This window comes from Siphateles boraxobius, unplaced genomic scaffold (genome assembly GCF_051911475.1).
Source record: "Siphateles boraxobius isolate OS27281-9 unplaced genomic scaffold, OSU_SipBor_1 35, whole genome shotgun sequence".
NCBI lineage: Eukaryota > Metazoa > Chordata > Actinopteri > Cypriniformes > Leuciscidae > Siphateles > Siphateles boraxobius.
Genome location: NW_027508975.1, coordinates 16,220,032 through 16,240,889, shown reverse-complemented (window position 1 = coordinate 16,240,889; position 20,858 = coordinate 16,220,032). Strand labels below are relative to the sequence as shown.

The 20,858-nt window shown below is 37.9% G+C and overlaps 1 protein-coding gene across 1 annotated transcript in view; it reads right to left on the bottom strand.

Annotated features, from left to right (window-relative positions):
• Positions 1-1,628: 1,628 nt before the first annotated feature.
• The window catches only part of mc5ra (melanocortin 5a receptor), a 46,035-nt gene continuing 26,805 nt past the window's right edge, over positions 1,629-20,858 (bottom strand). The window contains exon 2 of the mRNA XM_077196659.1: positions 1,629-4,206. Coding sequence (XP_077052774.1) covers positions 3,145-4,134 — 990 coding nt within the window. The 5' untranslated portion in view covers positions 4,135-4,206 and the 3' untranslated portion in view covers positions 1,629-3,144. The remainder of the gene's footprint in view (positions 4,207-20,858) is intronic.

Here is a 20,858-nt window from a genome sequence, read left to right as displayed (position 1 = left end):
CTGAGAATCAAAGGTGATACAAAGTGCAACTTTTTGAGCAATGTTGCTGGGTAATATTGGCGTCAACGAGCAAACAGATGAGTCTCATTGCCCACGACCGATCTAAATTATCCAGATAGAAATGTATTGCCCATTTTCAATAGGAAAGTGCCTAAGCAACAATCGCTCGGCAAGATTGCCCAGCAATCAATTAAAATGTTTAGACATTGCTCAAAAATTTGCCCTGTGTATCATCACCTTTATTCTGCATTTCTCTGTATATTTAATATTGAAAATACCCATTACATAAAATATTTCTATCACAGCTTCTAAGAATGGTGAAAAACTCCCATAAACACACTCCTAAACATTGTGGAAAGCCTTCAGCGTTCAAGCTGTTGTAACTGCAAAGGGTGAGCTGACTGCATATTAAACTCTACACATTAAGAATAGGATGTCATCTATTCTACCAAATATAGCGACATTGTCAAATCCATTACCATGCCAAACACTCCGAGAGTTGTCATGACAAAAATGAGACTGCATGATTACTTTGTACACATGTACTTTGTTATGCAAATTATTATTATTATTATTATTATCATTTTAATATTGTAAATTGATGCAAAAAACATGTAACAATACAAAACTTTCATAAGAATGAACTTTATTTTTATATTTTAATTATACATGCATCCAAACACATGAAAATAAGAGATTATACAGCATAACACAGATGCACAGAGTATTTATCACAGTGAGGAGCATTACTCCTGTTCACTCAAATCTAAATTACTTTCCAGCTGTATCACTGTTTCTCACAATACAAGAATGAAAAACTTTCTTTCTATATATATATATATTAATATATATATATTTCTGTAGTGAGTAGCACTTTGGATGTTTGGAATTAATGATACTTGTCTAATAATTGTCTGTGTATGTGAAACCACTCCAGAACAAATTATTTTGTGAGTAGGATTCAAGTTGTTTTCTGTTGAAACAGTGAAGGGTTTAGATATACACTGTCATTGATTCTTCATGGAGAGCCAGCAGACCTGAGCAGTTAATGTACCACAGAGAGACCGAGAGGACAGATCAGACAACCACCGGGTCATTTTGACAGCACAAAACACATTGAAGGAACATTCTATTAATACCATCATGAGCATATGTAAGGACGGTTGACATTATGCTTAAGTGTCTGGATGGTGATTTGAACTGAAATGAACTGAAGCACTTTGAACCAGAGTGAAGAGAAGGGGGTAATAAATTGGCAAAAATCAAGCTGACAAACAACCTAACTGAACATATTTGCACAGTCTGAGCAATTACCTATTAACACTTTTAAATTTTGGCTCCATTAGAAGTCAATACAAGACAAGAATCAATTAGCCTACTACAGGAGTCCTACTGCAAATTATATATAATGTAAATGCTTCATAGAATTTACATAGCATGAACAGATTTACATTTAGATTACATATACTTCAAATGTAAGCCATTGGGTAAGTGTTTTAACCATAGGGGAAACAGGGCTATAGTTGTCACAAGGACTATATCTTAGTACCTTTAAGGTTTGAGTCAAAATACCTATAACACTGTTTAGCTCTATAACATTCATGTAAAACCCTTTTAAATGGAGACAATTTTTATTATTGTAATTTTATCCAAACTAAAATATCAATATTTCTGATGTAGCTGATGAGTAACAAATGAGGTTGTCATTTTATTAGGATGAGTTGTATTTTATATTTTCAGAATTTTGTATATTACATTTAACTTTTTTGCTGTTTTGCTAATTGTTTCATCTTTTATCACCGTAGCACTTTATTAAAAATACATGCATGGGAAATATTAACTGAAGAAAAACCAACAAGACACTTGCTTTTACCCCTATAATTTCAAACAGATTAATTTATGCAGCGACTGCAAACAGTAAGCAGCATGATGACAAACATTGATTCTCACCCTGAAATTGTATAGCAAATACAAGAAATAAAAAAGCCATAGAATTTAATGTCATTACATTTAAATGGGCAGTACTAAATTCTTCAAATGAGAATAACTGCAGACCCCAAAATTCAAGTAGATGTTCATACTTAGAGTAATATGTAAATTGCCAATATATCCACAAATGCTTGTAATTGTGAGGACAAGTCAGAAATATTTATTCAAGCTTTTTATTTTAGTAGTTGCAATATTTATTTTATTTAGGTAAAACATATTTTTTCTGTTGTTTAATTGTATTAGTTAATATACAGTATAAGTAATAATATAATTTTGATTTAGTTTTTTGCAGCTATAGATATACACAGATTATGAGACAGGCATTTGTGAAGAATTTCTATTCAATTAAAACTATATTACAAAACTCCTGATGCCTTTAAAGACTAACAAAAATGCGTTAGTGACATGATACCAGAAATGTTGACATCCTCTTTGTCATGCTGTTCGTAAAATGTCGACTTAAGGTTTCAAGGACTGTAAATCTATTTTTGTCACAGTCAGTCTGGTTCCATTCTTTTATTTTATGTAATTTATGTTATGTATTAATGTGTGTAGAAATTGTGCCTTGTTTTTAAAAATTGTAGTCTGCTGCAGCAGTTTTGTCATTGAATTTCATCTTAGGAATCAATGCATTCTATATTACATGCATTTTAATTTTAATACATTTTAATTTTACCTATACAACATTAATGTCTAGACAGGCTTTGTTTTGCATTGTAAATTTGTCAAATGATTGCACTTGTTTTTTCCCATAGGCTTTGATCAAGAGCTCCTCCGTGTCCCTAGAGTCTGTGTTATTAAATCACATTGTTCAACAAGGATTATATTGTTCCATAGAACTAAGGCCTCCTTAATTCTCCAACAATATTACAACATCTACATATATTCATAATATCAAAAATTGTCTCATTAGATATTCTATTTTGCATCTTTGTGCCCTGAAGAGTTAATTAATACTCCAGCTTTTTTCAAGTTTCAATTTCTGAGTGTTTGCATTATAGAGGACAAGGAGTAAGTAGATGGTATACATGGTCACAAAAATCGTATTTTTCATCTAGATCAACAGGGGGTTGGCACATTCTACTCTCAGACTTTATGAATCGAAAGATTTCTTCTTGTGAAATGATAATCCACCTATCATTTTTTGGTTTGGCGCTACCTTGACATTCCAAAAATGTTCCTCAGGCTATAGCAGCAGATGATTTCCTTAAGCGTTTTCCGCATTTCCTGACTCCTGAAAGCATAAATGAGTGGGTCGATGACAGAGTTGCACATGATGAGGATGAGGTACATGTTGAAATGAGACATGAAGCACATGCAGTAGAGGTTTCTGGGGCAGGAGATCATAAGGATGAGGTGGAGAAAGAATGGAGCCCAGCAGACGATGAAGATCCCGAGAAGAATGGTCAGTGTGACGGCCGCCTTCATGCTGGCTCTCTGGTGGATGGAGTTGTAGCCCGGCAGGGCGGCAATGCGTTTGACATGAGAACGCGCCAGCATGAACATGTGGCTGTAAAGAGAGGCCATGAGTGCTAGCATGATGAAGAACATGGAGACCAAGCACACGATGACAGACGTGTTGTCAGAATAGATTATGAACACTATTCCACAGCCGGTGCAGAAGGTCCAAATCCCTCCAATGATGAGCACGGCCCGGCGAACCGTCATGATGTTGTGGTATCGTAGAGCATAGAAAATCGTGACGTATCGATCAACAGCAATAGCTAGAAGACTACACATGGACGCTACGACAGAGATGCAGATCATTGAGTCAAAAACGTTGTCCATCTGTCTGATGAAATGGTCCTCCACCACCAACTGGCGGTTAGTGAGTAAGTAGATGACTATGGTCTCCCAGGCGTTGGAGACGCTCACCAGCATGTCGGCCACGGCCAGGCTGCAAACGAAGAAATACATGGGCGAGTGTAGGTTTTTGTTTTTCACTATAGCGCAGATTACCAGGATGTTTTCCAGTAGACTGACAATGCCAAGGATGAGGAACACCTCAGTGGCGATGTTAAGCTGCTCGCATGCTTTTGGCTTGGCATGAGATGAGGTCTCTGTAACGTTGAGGAGGTATGAAACAGGACTGGAATTGACATGGATGGACCAGAGGGAAAGAGTGGTGGTCTCTGAAGTGTTCATCTTGAGGAATTGAATGGGAATGTTGTAGACTTTTCTTGGAGTCACTGTGATGGTGGGTAAGGCATCTTTAACCTGCAAAAAACGGAATGAATAATGTTTAATTTATTTATTGGTATTGATGGTTCCTTGAAGAACCTAAATTACATGGCTCTCTGAAATGCTTAATTCTGATTGGCCAGGTACATAATTCTGAAGTCCGTAATTCCACGATAATGACTGGTGTCTTATAAAGACGTAAAGCAATGCCTTATAAAGACTGCTCATCCAGGCATTTGAGGCCAGCGCTTCTTTTATCTCTTGTATCACACCGCAGACTCACTCTCTCCCATTTTTTTCAAACGCAACTGGTGCCATCTTGCACCTGTTATCGACTGCATTTACTGTAAAATATAACTGGAGGACTTCAGTATTAATAGGTTTATGGTATTATTGTTGCTAGAATTATTATTATTTTTCACACTGTAGTGGATTCTAAGATAATAAACAGGTAAGATTTTAAAACAGTTTCTTCTCAAATCAATGTTTCATGTCCCTGAAATTACTGATGTGGTGAAAAGCTGCATAATAAGGGATATGAATACATTATCCCTTAATGTCCATTTTGTTTGAACTTCTTGTTCTAGGCTCTAAGCTACTTGCTTTGAACTGTATTTCTTCACAGAAGCTTTGCATTCAATGAGGTAATCAAATATTTCAACTCAAACTAGTATTTTGTGTCTAATTATTTCCTTATGTCCACTTCATGTCGGGGCCCTGGTCACCCTGTCAGGGTTTAAAGTTTTTCTTTTGCTCTTTTCGTGAACAGATGACAACCTTGTCAAAATGATCCCTGTTCATACGGATACACGAAAACGACTAAAAACACACATGCCAGTCCAGTAGTTGGCGATGTCACTTTGTAAAGAAACCTTACGTGCCTATAGAATGAACAAGTAATACACAAGTCAATGTCACATTATTTAGATTACAATTTAAAACAACAACTATTTACCAATGTGCTGTACATAGAATACAGAACTACATACAGATTGGCACACAACAAACAAGACAAAATAGGCACTGCATCATTGATTAAAAGCTATGGAAAACAAAACAACTGCATTTTGTTCCACTTGTAGCCAAGAAAGAGTAGCCTGACTAATTCCTATGTAGAGTGAGTTGCAGTAGTCAAGCCTCGAAGTAAAAAGGGCATGAATAGCCCTCTCAAATTTCTTAAAGGACAAAAAAGTGTTCACCTTTGCTAGTGCTCTTAGATGGAAGAAACTAGATTTGACCACACTGAACTGACATTTATATCAAAGTTAAGAGCACTATCCAAGTATAGGGGAGAGCGGGACACATTTTGGTTTTTGGCTCAATTATTAAAAAAATAATTAAGGTATATTCATCTTTTTTTTTTTACACAATCAGCATACACATCTCGGTTACAAATGAACACTTAAAGTTTTTTTCTAGAACCTACCATTTTCGTACTGTTGCACTGAAAGTGACAGAAGTGCAAATGTTACAACTTACCCCATATGCAGGGTTAATTGTAACAGACAGAGGGGTAAGTTGTAACACTTGTGTGTAACACACATAATTTAGTACTATTTTATCTGTGTAGTTTGATATTGTTTGTGCATCTGTATAGATAGATATCCATCCATCCCTCATCCAATCATCCTTCTATTATGGATCAATATCATGGATGGATATATAGGAAAAGGCTGCACAGTTTTGCAATAAATAAATAAATAAAATCATCAAATATTGTAATTGTAATTGCAATTGAATTATATTTGTGTGTGGTAGCTGCATACAAAAGTATTATTATTATTATATTAATAATAATAACAGTAATAATAATAAAAATGAGCTTAAAATCAAAATTTAAAGGGTTTATTGCATGAAAAACAGGCTATAGGCCTGTAGGCCTAAGTGATCAATGCATAGTAAAAAATTTTTTTTTACAAATTAAAAATTACAACATTGTTTGTGAAAGTCCAACAAAGTTAAATATATATATATATATATATATATATATATATATATATATAAATACTCAAACCTGAAAAGTTGTGTGGCTCCCTGTTTTCATTTCATTATCATTGTACACTTGGCGGCTTAGTTGTAACACTGTGCTACAACTAACCCCACTGTGTAAAATATATTTAAAAGCCTAGCTAACAGTTGCAAGGAGTTGCTGATATATTTCAAAATGGTGATATATTATCCAACAAGACTAAGGTAATATAAAGTTAGATCTGGTGACGTACACACCCAACCCAGAAACCGAAATAAAAGTATGATGAAAAAATGTACTTGCATGGTGTCAAAACACTCTTTGTCCAGTATCTTCACGAAATCTTATCAAAACTTTCCACAAATTCGCGGGAGACCGTCTCCTGGCAGCGAGAGAAAAAGAGCAGAAACACAACCTGCTTGATCCTGACTAACTATGTAAAAGCTCCGTGTTACATTTAACCCAATGTTAGGTTGTGCCCTGCACTCCCCTACTCCCAAGTTTTTTACACAAGGTTTTACATATTGGGAAAGAGAACCAAAACTGACATTGGATGTTTTTTGGCCTCAGAAGGCCCAAGTACAATAATTTCAGTCTTACTTTCATTTAAATTTAGACAATTTAAAGATATCCAAGCCTTTAAATCAGTGAGGCACACTAGTAGAGAACACTTGATGAAAATTCACCAATATTCACTGGAATTATTCTATTCTTTAAAAAAAGACAAACCAATTCAAAGCTTTCCCTTGGATGCCTACAAATTGCTCTAAGCGGGAAAACAGGACAATATGGTCAACTGTGTCAAAGGCAGCACTTAAATTTGAGAGCACAAGCACGACAGAGCTACCAGCATCAACAGTTAACAGTATTTTCATGTATCTTTATCATCTTAACAAGTTCTGTTTCTGTATATGTTGTCTTTTAAATCCCGATTGAAAAACGTAAAAAATAAAAAAATTCTTCCAAGAAATTGTACAATTGCTGGAAAACTGATTTCTCTAGTATTTTACAGATGAATGACAATTTAGAAACAGGTCTAAAATTGATACAATTGTTAGGTCTAGTTTTGGCCATTTAAGGAGGAGTTGAACATTTGCATGTTTCAAATAATGAGGTACAGTTCCTGATTTAAGACATTTATAATAAACTCGATGATTGTTTATTATCGAAGATTGGGCCCTATCAAAAAAAAAAAAAATTGGCTGGGAGCAATGTTCCCTCTAATTTTTTTTCTTGCTGAGCAAAACTTTTCTATTGGGTGGACATATTTCGCCACCTGAGCAAAAATATGCTTTATACCTGACATGTACAGCATACATAGAAACACAATGGTTTCAACATTCAGTTGTAACTTTTAACTTAAATGTGGCATTTCTATTTTATTTGACCCTTGATGTAACTTATTGGTATTAAATCATATTTTTGAAAAACAAGCAGTTAATTAAGAAGTCACTAAATGAAGCACATTCTAGGTTACCTGATATTTTTTTCACAGTGCTGTTAACTGTACAGTCTTTACCAAGAAATCCTATGAAAAATAATTTACAAAATCTTCTGCAGGACAGTTCAATTCTTTACAATAATAGAATATAGCATGAAAGAAAAGTAAGCTGTTACACTGAGATGGTTTGGGAAAAACATAGTGTTTTTGTCCAGTCAATTAATTGTGTACAGGAAGCATTAAACCATCAAAGTTAAATGAATGTTTATTTCTTATGAATTTCCAATATTTTCTTTAGCAGGGGGTTTCAAAGTTTTTAATGGCAATGAGCCTGTGAGATTCTTTATTTAGGCTTATAATATAATAAAATATAGGCCTAATATAATATAATATTAAAAAAACGAATTGAAGTATTTGAAGTGATATAATATATCAGTTTAAATGCTTCAATTTGTTTACATATTATATTATTATAATAGATAAAAAACTGAAGCATTTAAATAGATCGAATAGCTAAATATTTTCAAGAAAAGTGAACATGTGAACTCTTTTATAGTAATCTAACCATGCCTGCACCCTCAAACAAACGTGAAAGCACCCTCAGATGAAATTTTTAATAGCCCACATGTAAACCAGATTTTACCGACAATAGAAACACAGACGGATTTCACACTCATACATATACACAAAATAAATCCATTAACACAATTTTTCAAATCAGAAATTATTTCATAATGCTTTATGCATTATGTTTAATGCATTTGATTGGTTGTGTGTCCTTTCGCGATCCGCATAGGTGAAGCTGTCTCTTTAATTGCCCACTTTGCTTGCGTGTGTGCGTCCCGCTCAGGAAATTCGTTAGCTGACTTTCTGAGACGGGGCTTTAGGTAGCCTAAAAATACTAATAGTCCATTGTTAATCATGGACATACGAAATTGGCTCAAGCAAGCTCAAACCTCTACATCACAAAAAAAAGACGATATTACACCGCCTGCCGATGACAGCAGCGAACCCCGCCCTACAACCTCACTCTCAACGCATGACACCCACTCAAACACCGGCGATAAATCCCAGCAAGTGCCGCGGCCGATGGCGCCGACGCCGCCGAGTGACCTAGGTGATGAAGAGCCCTTACAGGTGATGTGCTTGTTATACCCCAGTCGATCTTTTAGTGGCAGTGGAAATAGTGGTTCATTTAGCATTTCTTGGTTTAAAAATAGAGATTGGCTCGAATATTCTGTTGAACGCGATGCTGCATTTTGTTATGCGTGTCGTAAATTTGGCTCAGCTGGGACAGATGATGCCTTCATCACCACTGGTTACAACAATTGGCGCCATGCCCTCGTTCATAACAAGGGACTAAAAAGGCCATTCTAGCTGCATTTAAACCGTGCAGTAAATCACTAAATGCACGTGCCATGGTCTGAACAATAGGGTAACATGGCTATGCCTGGCATGTTTTTGTTTGTTTTCTGCAAAGTGAGGGACATAGGCTACTCGATCATGCCAGATCTTATATCGTTTAACATAAAAGCAATTACAATATTGTCGTAGACAATAGGTGTCGCTCAGCCCTATTTTGAGGTACTATTTTCAGACTGATAACAACTTTGGGAGCCATTTCCTATGTTTATGTAAGCACCCTCACTATTTTCAGAAGCACCCTCAGTGATTTGGTTCTAGAACCGGGCCTGGTTATTTCTACCACTTTAATCAATCCACTCTTCTTTAAAACATTATGATGTGATTTTATGTAATATGTCTGCTTTTCTCGTTGCCTCTCGTATTGAGCTATTTGGTCCGCATGCAAGACTCACTGCCAATCACACGTGCTCACATCATTCTCTTTCTATGAAACCTGTAAACTGCATTCACCAGTTTTCACTCTATAGCGGTTGACCAGAGCACTGAAATTATTTACCACTTAAACTACAATCAAATGGATTTCCCCACACATTTCGCGTCAGTCCTCTGCGTGGCATTTTAATCTTTTCTGCGCGGCCGCGGCTTCAGAAGTGCGCGGCCTCAGCATCAGAAGTGCGCGGCCGCGCACGCGTGCAGCTTAGAGGGAACATTGGCTGTGAGCAATATCAGTAAGATTGTATAAGTTCAGAAAGCGGGCTCAAGTCAACACTCATCCACAGGTTTTGGTAATGCATAGTACTGTACATCAAGACCACATGTGGCAAAAAAGTAATTGAGAATAAAAGTCTTATTAACAACTGATATGGCGTTAATCAAACCAATATTCAACTTTACAGATTCAGTGTTGACTTGTGAAGCATGACAAAGTTGCTGTGATATAAAAATATACTTTGGGCTTAACAATATGAGTTCTGTTATCTAATCAACCAATCACATGGCAGTTGCTTCAATGCATTTAGGGGTGTGGTCCTGGTCAAGACAATCTCCTGAACTCCAAACTGAATGTCAGAATGGGAAAGAAAGGTGATTTAAGCAATTTTGTGCGTGGCATGGTTGTTGGTGCCAAATGGGCCGTCTGAGTATTTCACAATCTGCTCAGTTACTGGGATTTTCACACACAACCATTTGTAGGGTTTACAAAGAATGGTGTGAAAAGGGAAAAATATCCAGTATGTGGCAGTCCTGTGGGCGAAAATGCCTTGTTGATGCTAGAGGTCAGAGGAGAATGGGCCAACTGATTCAAGCTGTTAGAAGAGCAACTTTGACTGAAATCGGTATGCAGGTATGCAGCAAAGCATACCTGCAAGGTATGCAGCAAAGCATTTGTGAAGCCACAACACACACAACCTTGAGGCGGATGGGCTACAACAGCAGAAGACCCCACCGGGTACCACTCATCTCCACTACAAATAGGAAAAAGAGGCTACAATTTGCAAGAGCTCACCAAAAATGGACCGTTGAAGACTGGAAAAATGTTGCCTGGTCTGATGAGTCTCGAATTCTGTTGAGACATTCAGATGGTAGAGTCAGAATTTGGGGTAAACAGAATGACAACATGGATCCATCATGCCTTGTTACCACTGTGCAGGCTGGTGGTGGTGGTGTAATGGTGTGGGGGATGTTTTCTTGCCACACTTTAGGCCCCTTAGTGCCAATTGGGCATCGTTTAAATGCCACAGCCTACCTGAGCATTGTTTCTGACCATGTCCATCCCTTTATGGCCACCATTTACCCATCCTCTGATAGCTACTTCCAGCAGGATAATGCACCATGTCACAAAGCTCGAATCATTTCAAATTGGTTTCTTGAACATGACAATGAGTTCACTGTACTAAAATGGCCCCCACAGTTACCAGATCTCAACCCAATAGAGAATCTTTGGGATGTGGTGGAACAGGAGCTTCGTGCCCTGGATGTGCTTCCCACAAATCTCCATCAACTGCTAGATGCTATCCTATCAATATGGGCCAACATTTCAAAAGAATGCTTTCAGCACCTTGTTGAATCAATGCCACGTAGAATTAAGGCAGTTCTGAAGGCGAAAGGGGGTCAAACACAGTATTAGTATGGTGTTCCTAATAATCCTTTAGGTGAGTGTATACTGTGAATGTTGTTTTTGAAAATACTTAATATGCAGTAACTTTTACTGTAAAGAAATGTATTTGTATTATTATAATGTAATTTTCATTGACATAAAGTAATGTGATTACATAATATATGTGACTTGTAATCCATTACTTTACTTGTTAGATCAAAAAGTAATCTGTTTACGCAATGCACATTACTTTTAATGCATTACTTTACTTGTTAGATCAAAAAGTAATCTGATTTCGTAATGCACGTTACTTGTAATACATTACTTGTAATGCGTTACCCCCCAACACTGCTCATTTCAGATGAGATTGAAAACACCTGATCGCTAGGTTTTCTCAGAGGAGGGCTATGTTAGAAATGTGTCCATCTTGAACATAATCAGAATTATCAGCTAATTAGGGTAAATTGACATACCCTGGAACACTGGAGGGAGCATCTGAGTGGTTTCCACAGTTGTACCTTGACAGGCTGTAGAGATTTCTGATGGAATCATGTCCTCATGTTCTGATATCAAAGATACGCAAAGTTCAACTTGTATGAAGTTCAATTGCCTTTGCAATATTTCGCTGTGGCGAGCAGGACGAGGCCCAGGGATGTGAGAGTACCGGTGCGTCTCACAGTTGACGTTCATTATCCTTCACGCCACCGGCCTCACACCGTTCTCTCACGTCCCTCAGCCTCGTCCCGCTCGCCATATTCGCATTTATATTTTTTGTATGTTTTATAGTTTTCACATGATTTTATGTAATTTTATTGATTGGTTTGTTAAATACACACAATATTGCTGTGTTATTATTGTATTATATTTAATACAGTATCTCTTCAGTTTAAACCATAAATGCATGCTGTCCACTCAAGTGGACATCTGAAAATCTCTTTGAAAATTATGTTATATGAGTAAAAAAAAAAAGAAGTCAAATCTTGTTTTTCATGCCTAAGAGCAATACAAACAAAAAGTCAGTAAGAAAAATCCTGACTGAGGTTATCATAATTCATGCACGAAAGGGTAAAAACACATTTCATTTTATTTAAAACACGACACTGCAAATGACAATATATATGTTTTTCACTTTATCGAAAAAGAAGAAAAGCCCATAAAAACGACAGTGTAACAAACAATGGTACAGTCCTTCATAATTCTGTTTACACTAAACACCTTAAGTTATCCTTTTTCAATTATAACTCTGGAAATTCCAAGTGCTTACTTATGCAAAACTGTTACCCCATCATAGCAGTGTGGGGCATTTACTTAAAGCGGCACGGCATGTCTTTCAAGTCGGAGTGTTTGAAAGAGAGGATCAAAAACAGGATAGGCAATAACTTGTTATTGCTTATTTTATTTAAAAATCTTTTTGATATTTTAAGTGGACCTCAGAGAACATTATACAAAAATGTGTGACCCCTTTAAATATGTTACAGTTTAGCAGTAAATGCACACTAGTCTTAAAAGGGGCTTTTTCTTCTATCTTATCCTAAGCGGTTAGAGGGGTTTGTTTAAATCCTTACATTTAAATATAATTTATAAAAGTAGTGAAGCTTATCTTTAACAAACCTCACTAAAGAGCATATAGATGACACAGAATAAGGATCCATTCAGGATGAAAAACAAAATGCATGCATGTGTCTAACAGAAGCTATTGACTAAATATGGCATTTTAAATAACCAGACCTTTCAAAACCAGACCCAGAGGATACCTAATTACGGTTATGAATTCTTGCCTTGCACTAATTCATCATCTCTCACTTTATTCTCTGAGATAACACTTTAAAAGGTAGAAGGAAAAAAACATGATCATGCTCCAAGGTCTTCAAGCTACTGCACGACATAAAATCTAAGCACTAAACACATCCTCAAAAGCATATGATCATCTGTTTCATGACAGATGGCCAGTAGGGTTTTGAAACAAGCACATTGTTCATAAAAACAGCCCTGCAAGTAATTTATCAGTGAATTACTTTTCCTGTAAAAGAGAAGATTTATTGTGCCTACTGGTGATCATCAGTCAGGTGTCTGGATGAAGGGTCTTTTATCTGAATGTGTGCGTCAGGAGGCTATTGCACAATAGCGTGTCATCTACTATCTGCTGATAACTGTGCGGTAAATTAGTCATTGCCTGCACAGACTAAATACAGAGCTTTAGAAAACAAGAAAGAAAGAACTACACAGTTTTGCAACTTAATCAAATGACTGTAATGATGGGCTGATGGTGGGAGAGCAGAAAACAATTCAGGGTTGGACAGAGAAATACTGAAATGACAAAATTGTATTACAGGTCTTTCCTTCCTACTAATGACTTGTGATTGTGTGCGTGTGTGATGCATGATGCGTGTTTGATGCGTGCGCGCGCTGTGTGTGTGCGTGCGTGCGTGCGTGCGTGCGTGCGTGCGTGCGTGTGTGTGTGATGCAGGCATGAATAATGCCTCAAATTATGTAATGTGTTGTGGTAAGGTGAAAATAGGCACAAATCCCATAGATTTACATTGACAGATATGGGACACATATCTATGAGGAGGTGATAAGCAACCACCCAGCACAGCATACAAAAGCTACCTAAAAGGCTTAGAACAATGCATTCAATGGTGTATAACATTTTAAAGACTATAGTCCTAACTAAGGCCAGCTTCAAAATGCACTGCAATGGTGACGCTCATGCCATCAATAAACTTGGGTGAACTTGAGTGAGTGTGAGACAGCAACAGTGTTTCAGTCCACCAAACATTTCCTCTGGTACATTCTGTAACATCTTCATTGTGCAAAGTAGCTCATTTCATCTAAATAGGTGACTGCTAAACATCAAATTAAATGCATGTTCAGCATAATGAATGCGATTATGACAAGACTTGTTCCTGGAGGTTCATTCATTAAGTACCCTTGCAATCAGAGGGAGAGGATGTTTATCCATGTCTGTCTTGCTGACAGGTTTAGTTGTTGAAAGCTAGTTATAATACATATGTCATAATGTAATCTGAATTTATTCTAATCTGATGGACAACTGGCACATTTTCAAAGTTGAGGCAGAGGTAATTAAAATGATAACTTGTCAACATTACACAACTGTAAAATAATGTCAAATAAAATGAAATGTTTCTGTGTGAATACTTCCATTGCAAACTTTAACAATGTCAGATAAAAAAATAAATAATAATGAAATATAAATCCCTGCAGGTCCTAGGTGGCAGATAAAAAGAAAATCTGGGATAGATTCTAGCCTGGTGCAAAAACTGTAATATCGATATCTGACATTCAAAGGATTTAATGCAATTGTTTTTTCCCCCGAAATGTGCCATCATTGATAAAAGAAAAGCCCACCAACTTCGATTTATGCAAGGACTTATATACATACTGTAGATCAGAAGCTCAAATATTAATTTTAGTTTGAACCATAATTCAGTCGTGATTCAGTGGCTTCCTTACTGTATTTTCCATATTCAAGAGCTTCAGCTTCAGAACACAGCCATAGCAGTGGGCTGTTTTCTTTAGTCCCTTGTCTAGTGTTAACATTGTGTTATAGTGTGTAGAGCTTTGTTTTGAACATTTAGTGCTTTGAACATTTTGTTGCAACTTCATTTCATTATGTTTAATCCACTTAAATTGGTAAAAACAATAGAAGAGTTTCTAAGTTTTTACCAATTTGCAGAAGAGCGGAGCTTAATTATCTATAACATCCCATACAGAAATGTAATATATGTCAATATATGTAAATTGCATATACAGGTCCTTCTCAAAAAAAATAGCATATTGTGATAAAGTTCATTATTTTCCATAATGTAATGTTAAAATTAAACTTTCATATATTTTAGATTCATTCCACACCAACTGAAATATTTCAGGTCTTTTATTGTTTTAATACTGATGATTTTGGCATACAGCTCATGAAAACCCAAAATTACTATCTCAAAAAATTAGCATATTTCATCCGACCAATAAAAGAAGTGTTTGTAATACAAAAAAAGTCAACCCTTCAAATAATTATGTTCAGTTATGCACTCAATACTTGGTCGGGATTCCTTTTGTAGAAATGACTGCTTCAATGCGGCGTGGCATGGAGGCAATCAGCCTGTGGCACTGCTGAGGTGTTATGGAGGCCCAGGATGCTTCGATAGCGGCCTTAAGCTCATCCAGAGTGTTGGGTCTTGCGTCTCTCAACTTTCTCTTCACAATATCCCACAGATTCTCTATGGCGTTCAGGTCAGGAGAGTTGGCAGGCCAATTGAGCACAGTAATACCATGGTCAGTAAACCATTTACCAGTAGTTTTGGCACTGTGATCAGGTCAGGCCCGGTTCTACGGGGGTGCTTGAGGGTGCTAAGCACCCTCAAACAAACGTGAAAGCACCCTCAGATGAAATTTTTAATAGCCCACATGTAAACCAGATTTTACCGACAATAGAAATACAGACGGATTTCACACTCATACATATACACAAAATAAATCCATTAAAACAATTTTTCAAATCAGAAATTATTTCATAATGCTTTATGCATTATGTTTAATGCATTTGATTGGTTGTGTGTCCTTTCGCGATCCGCATAGGTGAAGCTGTCTCTTTAATTGCCCACTTTGCTTGCGTGTGTGCGTCCCGCTCAGGAAATTCGTTAGCTGACTTTCTGAGACGGGGCTTTAGGTAGCCTAAAAATATTAATAGTCCATTGTTAATCATGGACATACGAAATTGGCTCAAGCAAGCTCAAACCTCTACATCACAAAAAGACGATATTACACCGCCTGCCGATGACAGCAGCGAACCCCGCCCTACAACCTCACTCTCAACGCATGACACCCACTCAAACACCGGCGATAAATCCCAGCAAGTGCCGCGGCCGATGGCGCCGACGCCGCCGAGTGACCTAGGTGATGAAGAGCCCTTACAGGTGATGTGCTTGTTATACCCCAGTCGATCTTTTAGTGGCAGTGGAAATAGTGGTTCATTTAGCATTTCTTGGTTTAAAAATAGAGATTGGCTCGAATATTCTGTTGAACGCGATGCTGCATTTTGTTATGCGTGTCGTAAATTTGGCTCAGCTGGGACAGATGATGCCTTCATCACCACTGGTTACAACAATTGGCGCCATGCCCTCGTTCATAACAAGGGACTAAAAAGGCCATTCTAGCTGCATTTAAACCGTGCAGTAAATCACTAAATGCACGTGCCATGGTCTGAACAATAGGGTAACATGGCTATGCTTGGCATGTTTTTGTTTGTTTTCTGCAAAGTGAGGGACATAGGCTACTCGATCATGCCAGATCGTATATCGTTTAACATAAAAGCAATTACAATATTGTCGTAGACAATAGGTGTCGCTCAGCCCTATTTTGAGGTACTATTTTCAGACTGATAACAACTTTGGGAGCCATTTCCTATGTTTATGTAAGCACCCTCACTATTTTCAGAAGCACCCTCAGTGATTTGGTTCTAGAACCGGGCCTGGATCAGGTGCCAGGTCGTGCTGAAAAATGAAATCTTCATCTCCATAAAGCTTTTCAGCAGATGCAAGCATGAAGTGCTCCAAAATCTCCTGATAGCTAGCTGCATTGACCCTGCCCTTGATCAAACACAGTGGACCAACACCAGCAGCTGACATGGCACCCCAGACCATCACTGACTGTGGGTACTTGACTCTGGACTTCAGGCATTTTGGCATTTCCTTCTCCCCAGTCTTCCTTCAGACTCTGGCACCTTGATTTCCGAATGACATGCAAAATTTGCTTTCAACTGAAAAAAGTACTTTGGACCACTGAGCAACAGTCCAGTGCTGCTTCTCTGTAGCCCAGGTCAGGCGCTTCTGCCGCTGTTTCTGGTTCAAAAGTGGCTTGACCTGGGGAATGCGGCACCTGTAGCCCATTTCCTGCACACGCCTGTGCACGGTGGCTCTGGATGTTTCTACTCCAGACTCAGTCCACTGCTTCCGCAGGTCCCCCAAGGTCTGGAATCGGTCCTTCTCCACAATCTTCCTCAGGGTCCGGTCACCTCTTCTCGTTGTGCAGCATTTTTTGCCACACTTCTTCCTTCCCAAAGACTTCCCACTGAGGTGCCTTGATACAGCACTCTGGGAACAGCCTATTTGTTCAGAAATTTCTTTCTGTGTCTTACCCTCTTGCTTGAGGGTGTCAATGATGGCCTTCTGGACAGCAGTCAGGTCGGCAGTCTTACCCATGATTGCGGTTTTGAGTAATGAAACAGGCTGGGAGTTTTTAAAAGCCTCAGGAATCTTTTGCAGGTGTTTAGAGTTAATTAGTTGATTCAGATGATTAGGTTAATAGCTCGTTTAGAGACCCTTTTCATGATATGCAAATTTTTTGAGATAGGAATTTGGGGTTTTCATGAGCTGTATGCCAAAATCATCAGTATTAAAACAATAAAAGACCTGAAATATTTCAGTTGGTGTGCAATGAATCTAAAATATATGAAAGTTTAATTTTTATCATTACATTATGGAAAATAATGAACTTTATAACAATATGCTAATTTTTTGAGAAGGACCTGTATAATGTCAGTGCCCATGTATGTCTGCTGCCTATCCATAGTCAGGGGTGTGAAGTAACGAATTACAAATACTCACGTTACTGTAATTAAGTAGTTTTTTTCAGAAATTGTACTTTTTTGAGTAGTTTAAAATGTTTGTAATTTTACTTTTATTTGAGTACATTTTAAGTGATGTATCGGTACTTTTTCTCCGCTATTTTCCTTCTTTTTGTGGTCGTTACTCGTTACATGCTTGTTTTAAATGTATTTTATTTTTATCCATCAACGTGATTGGATTGAATAAGCGGTCTCGTGACTGTCATCAAATCAAATTAAGCATAGACAACTTTAACCGCCTATTCCTGCTGTTACTCGTGACTGCTGTGGAAGTGCATTCTTCACGCATCAATCCAGATATCAATCCTCTAATAAGGTACATTTCACATTTCTGCTTAATATGATATTTATATAGGCTGGCCTGTCTACAGGGCCTAACATTTGGTCTGAGGTTGGGGGTATTGCGTGACGAGTGCATAATGCGGTGAATTCCCGCTCCCATTTACTTCAAAATCACATTATAGAGAGACGCGCGTCACGATCTGTGCACTGCCGCGTCTCGTGTACGTCTCCATTTGTTTTATATGGAGACGTACACGCAAATATCACGTCACGTAGACACGTCAATAACGTGTAGCTGTTGATCTATGCAGACGTCACGGCGGCGTCACGCTAGAAGTTAACGTGTGGATTACGTCTTAACGTCTGCCCGTCTGCACGTCTGCAACGATCTAAGTTTACAAACGTGACTACGTGAAAGTGAAAGTGAAAGTGACACGTGATGGCCAAGTATGGTAACCCATACTTGGAATTTGACCTCTGCATTTAACCCATCCAAGTAAGTGCACACACATTAGGAGCAGAGTAGTGAGTAGTGAACACACACACACTGCAAACGTGGATACACACACCCGGAGCAGCGGGCAGCCTTGAGTGGCGCCCGGGGAGCGATTGGGGGTTAGGTGCCTTGCTCAAGGACACCTCACTCATATTCCTGCCGGTACTGGAATTGAACCAGCAACCTTTGGGTCACCAGTCCAACTCTGCTACCATTAGGCCATGACTGCCCCCGGTGCGTCTGCCATACGTCTGGAAACATCTATTTTTCCTGATAGATCTTTTTCCTCATAGATTTACTGTTATGAGAAAAATACCAAGTAAAACACACATTTGTATATAATATTTCTTTTAATGTTTCTGTAATGAGCAGTCTTTAGCTTTTAAAAAAAGAATCATTAGAAAACCAGAATGCTTGTAAATAAACAATATGTTAATGACATTTCATACAATAAAAAAAATAGTTCCAAACAGCACCACAGCAGAACAATTGCAATTGTCTAAAAGCAGTAGTTGTGTGGATATTAAATATATAGCCTCTTTGTGTTTTTGAAAGAATAGGTTGAACATTAACCAGTAATGTCAATAGAACAGTGCTTGCCGCCATCTCCTGGCGGTTTTATATATTTATATTTAGTAGTTTCATATTTGTTTGGCCGTGCTCCTTTCATTTCGGCATTTACAACACGGTTTAAATGAGCTTGCTAGAAGTTAGAACGATTTTTTATAACGTAGAAATTCAGAATATAATTCCATCCACTGCCACTCTACTATATATATTTTTTTGTATTATTATTAAATAGCCTATTCCCATGCATGCTCGTGCATAATTGATACAAAACGAAATTCACTTTAAAGAAAGTCTTTCACAAAATGAAGTGGTCAAAATCATGTCTGACCCACTTCATGTCTCCCGTCATATTTCGGATCCTATGATGTTGCTCTTACTCATGCTGTTCACTGTTCATAATCAACATAAATGAAATAAAATAACAAAAGCCTATTATAATATTTAAACAAATGTGAAACTGGCAAAGTGCGGATATTGTAACTTCCGTTAAGCTGTAAACAATCAGTGAAAGGCTTGCTCTATGAACGCAATAGGTTAAAAAAGTGTCACAATGAGATGACATTAATCTGCTCACCCTTCAACCATCGAACATTAAAGGGAAATTTAAAAGTGTAAAAGCATCAACAAGGTAGGCTACTTTCAACAGACCAAATAACCCTAAAAGCGCGAGTCTTTGGTTAAATAAAAAAAATTATGTTACCTTAATCAAAAATGTTCATTAACTTCAGCATAATGTGATACTATTTCAAAGTAATTTCCGTCATTTTGACAGATTATAAATTGCATTTACCTGTGAAAACAAACCTGGGAAGAGACGTGAGGATTTTGAAGAGAATAACGAAAGATTCTTCATGCATTCCAGTGAATTATTAATGGAATATATCGTAAATTAAATTCGGGAGAACAGACCACAAATGTGCAGTATATGTTGTCCTTTTTCATACATTTACAGCGGATTGCAAAGGGAAAAAAGAAAATAATCATGAGTAAAAGAAAGCAGCGACTGAAAAGAGCTCTTGCCATAGATGTTCTTGTTGTAAAATGTCACGTTAAAATACCAAGTATAACGTTGTTCTCATGATGTCTGAAAATAAATTATGAAAGAAAATTGACAGCTCATCCAGTCAAAACTGACGGATCAGCTTTATTTGTAGGACAACCTTATGATTTGAAATGATTCGTTTCAGCGTTTTTGAATGGAAACCGGAAGTGCCACCCATAATTCAAAACGACTCGGTTACTAACGTTACCTCGGTTCCCTGAGAGGAGGGAACGAGTATTGCGTAAGTAGCTTACGCTATGGGAAAACTCCTTTTCTCGAGAATACTGAAGTCTTTATGTAAAATGCATTGCAGTTGCACAGCTGACAGCAATGAACGAAGGAAGCTCGGTCATTGGCTGTGCTGCGGCAACTTGCTCGAACCAATGACGGGGCGACTCTGAATGCGCGACCAATGAGCGCGCTTCGCGCCCGCGCGCGTCAGAGCCCGCCAAGATGGGCGTGGCCAAGAGCTATTTATTGGGCGCCCCGTCATGAGAGTTCTTTAGGTTAAAACGACTGAAGCGAACTAACCAAGCACAAGCACGGCAGCTTACGCAATACTCGTTCCCTCCTCTCAGGGAACCGAGGTTACGTTAGTAACCGAGTCGTTCCCTTTCGAGAGGTCTCTCCTATTGCGTAAGTAGCTTACGCTATGGGAACACCATTCAAAACGCCGTGCATGCTGAACTTCGCCTTATGATAGCCAGAGGCAGGTGCCTGAGCTGAAAAGCAAAGTTATCATCCAACTAGCCGGCAGAGGCGAGCTTTATATGTGGGAAAAAATACAG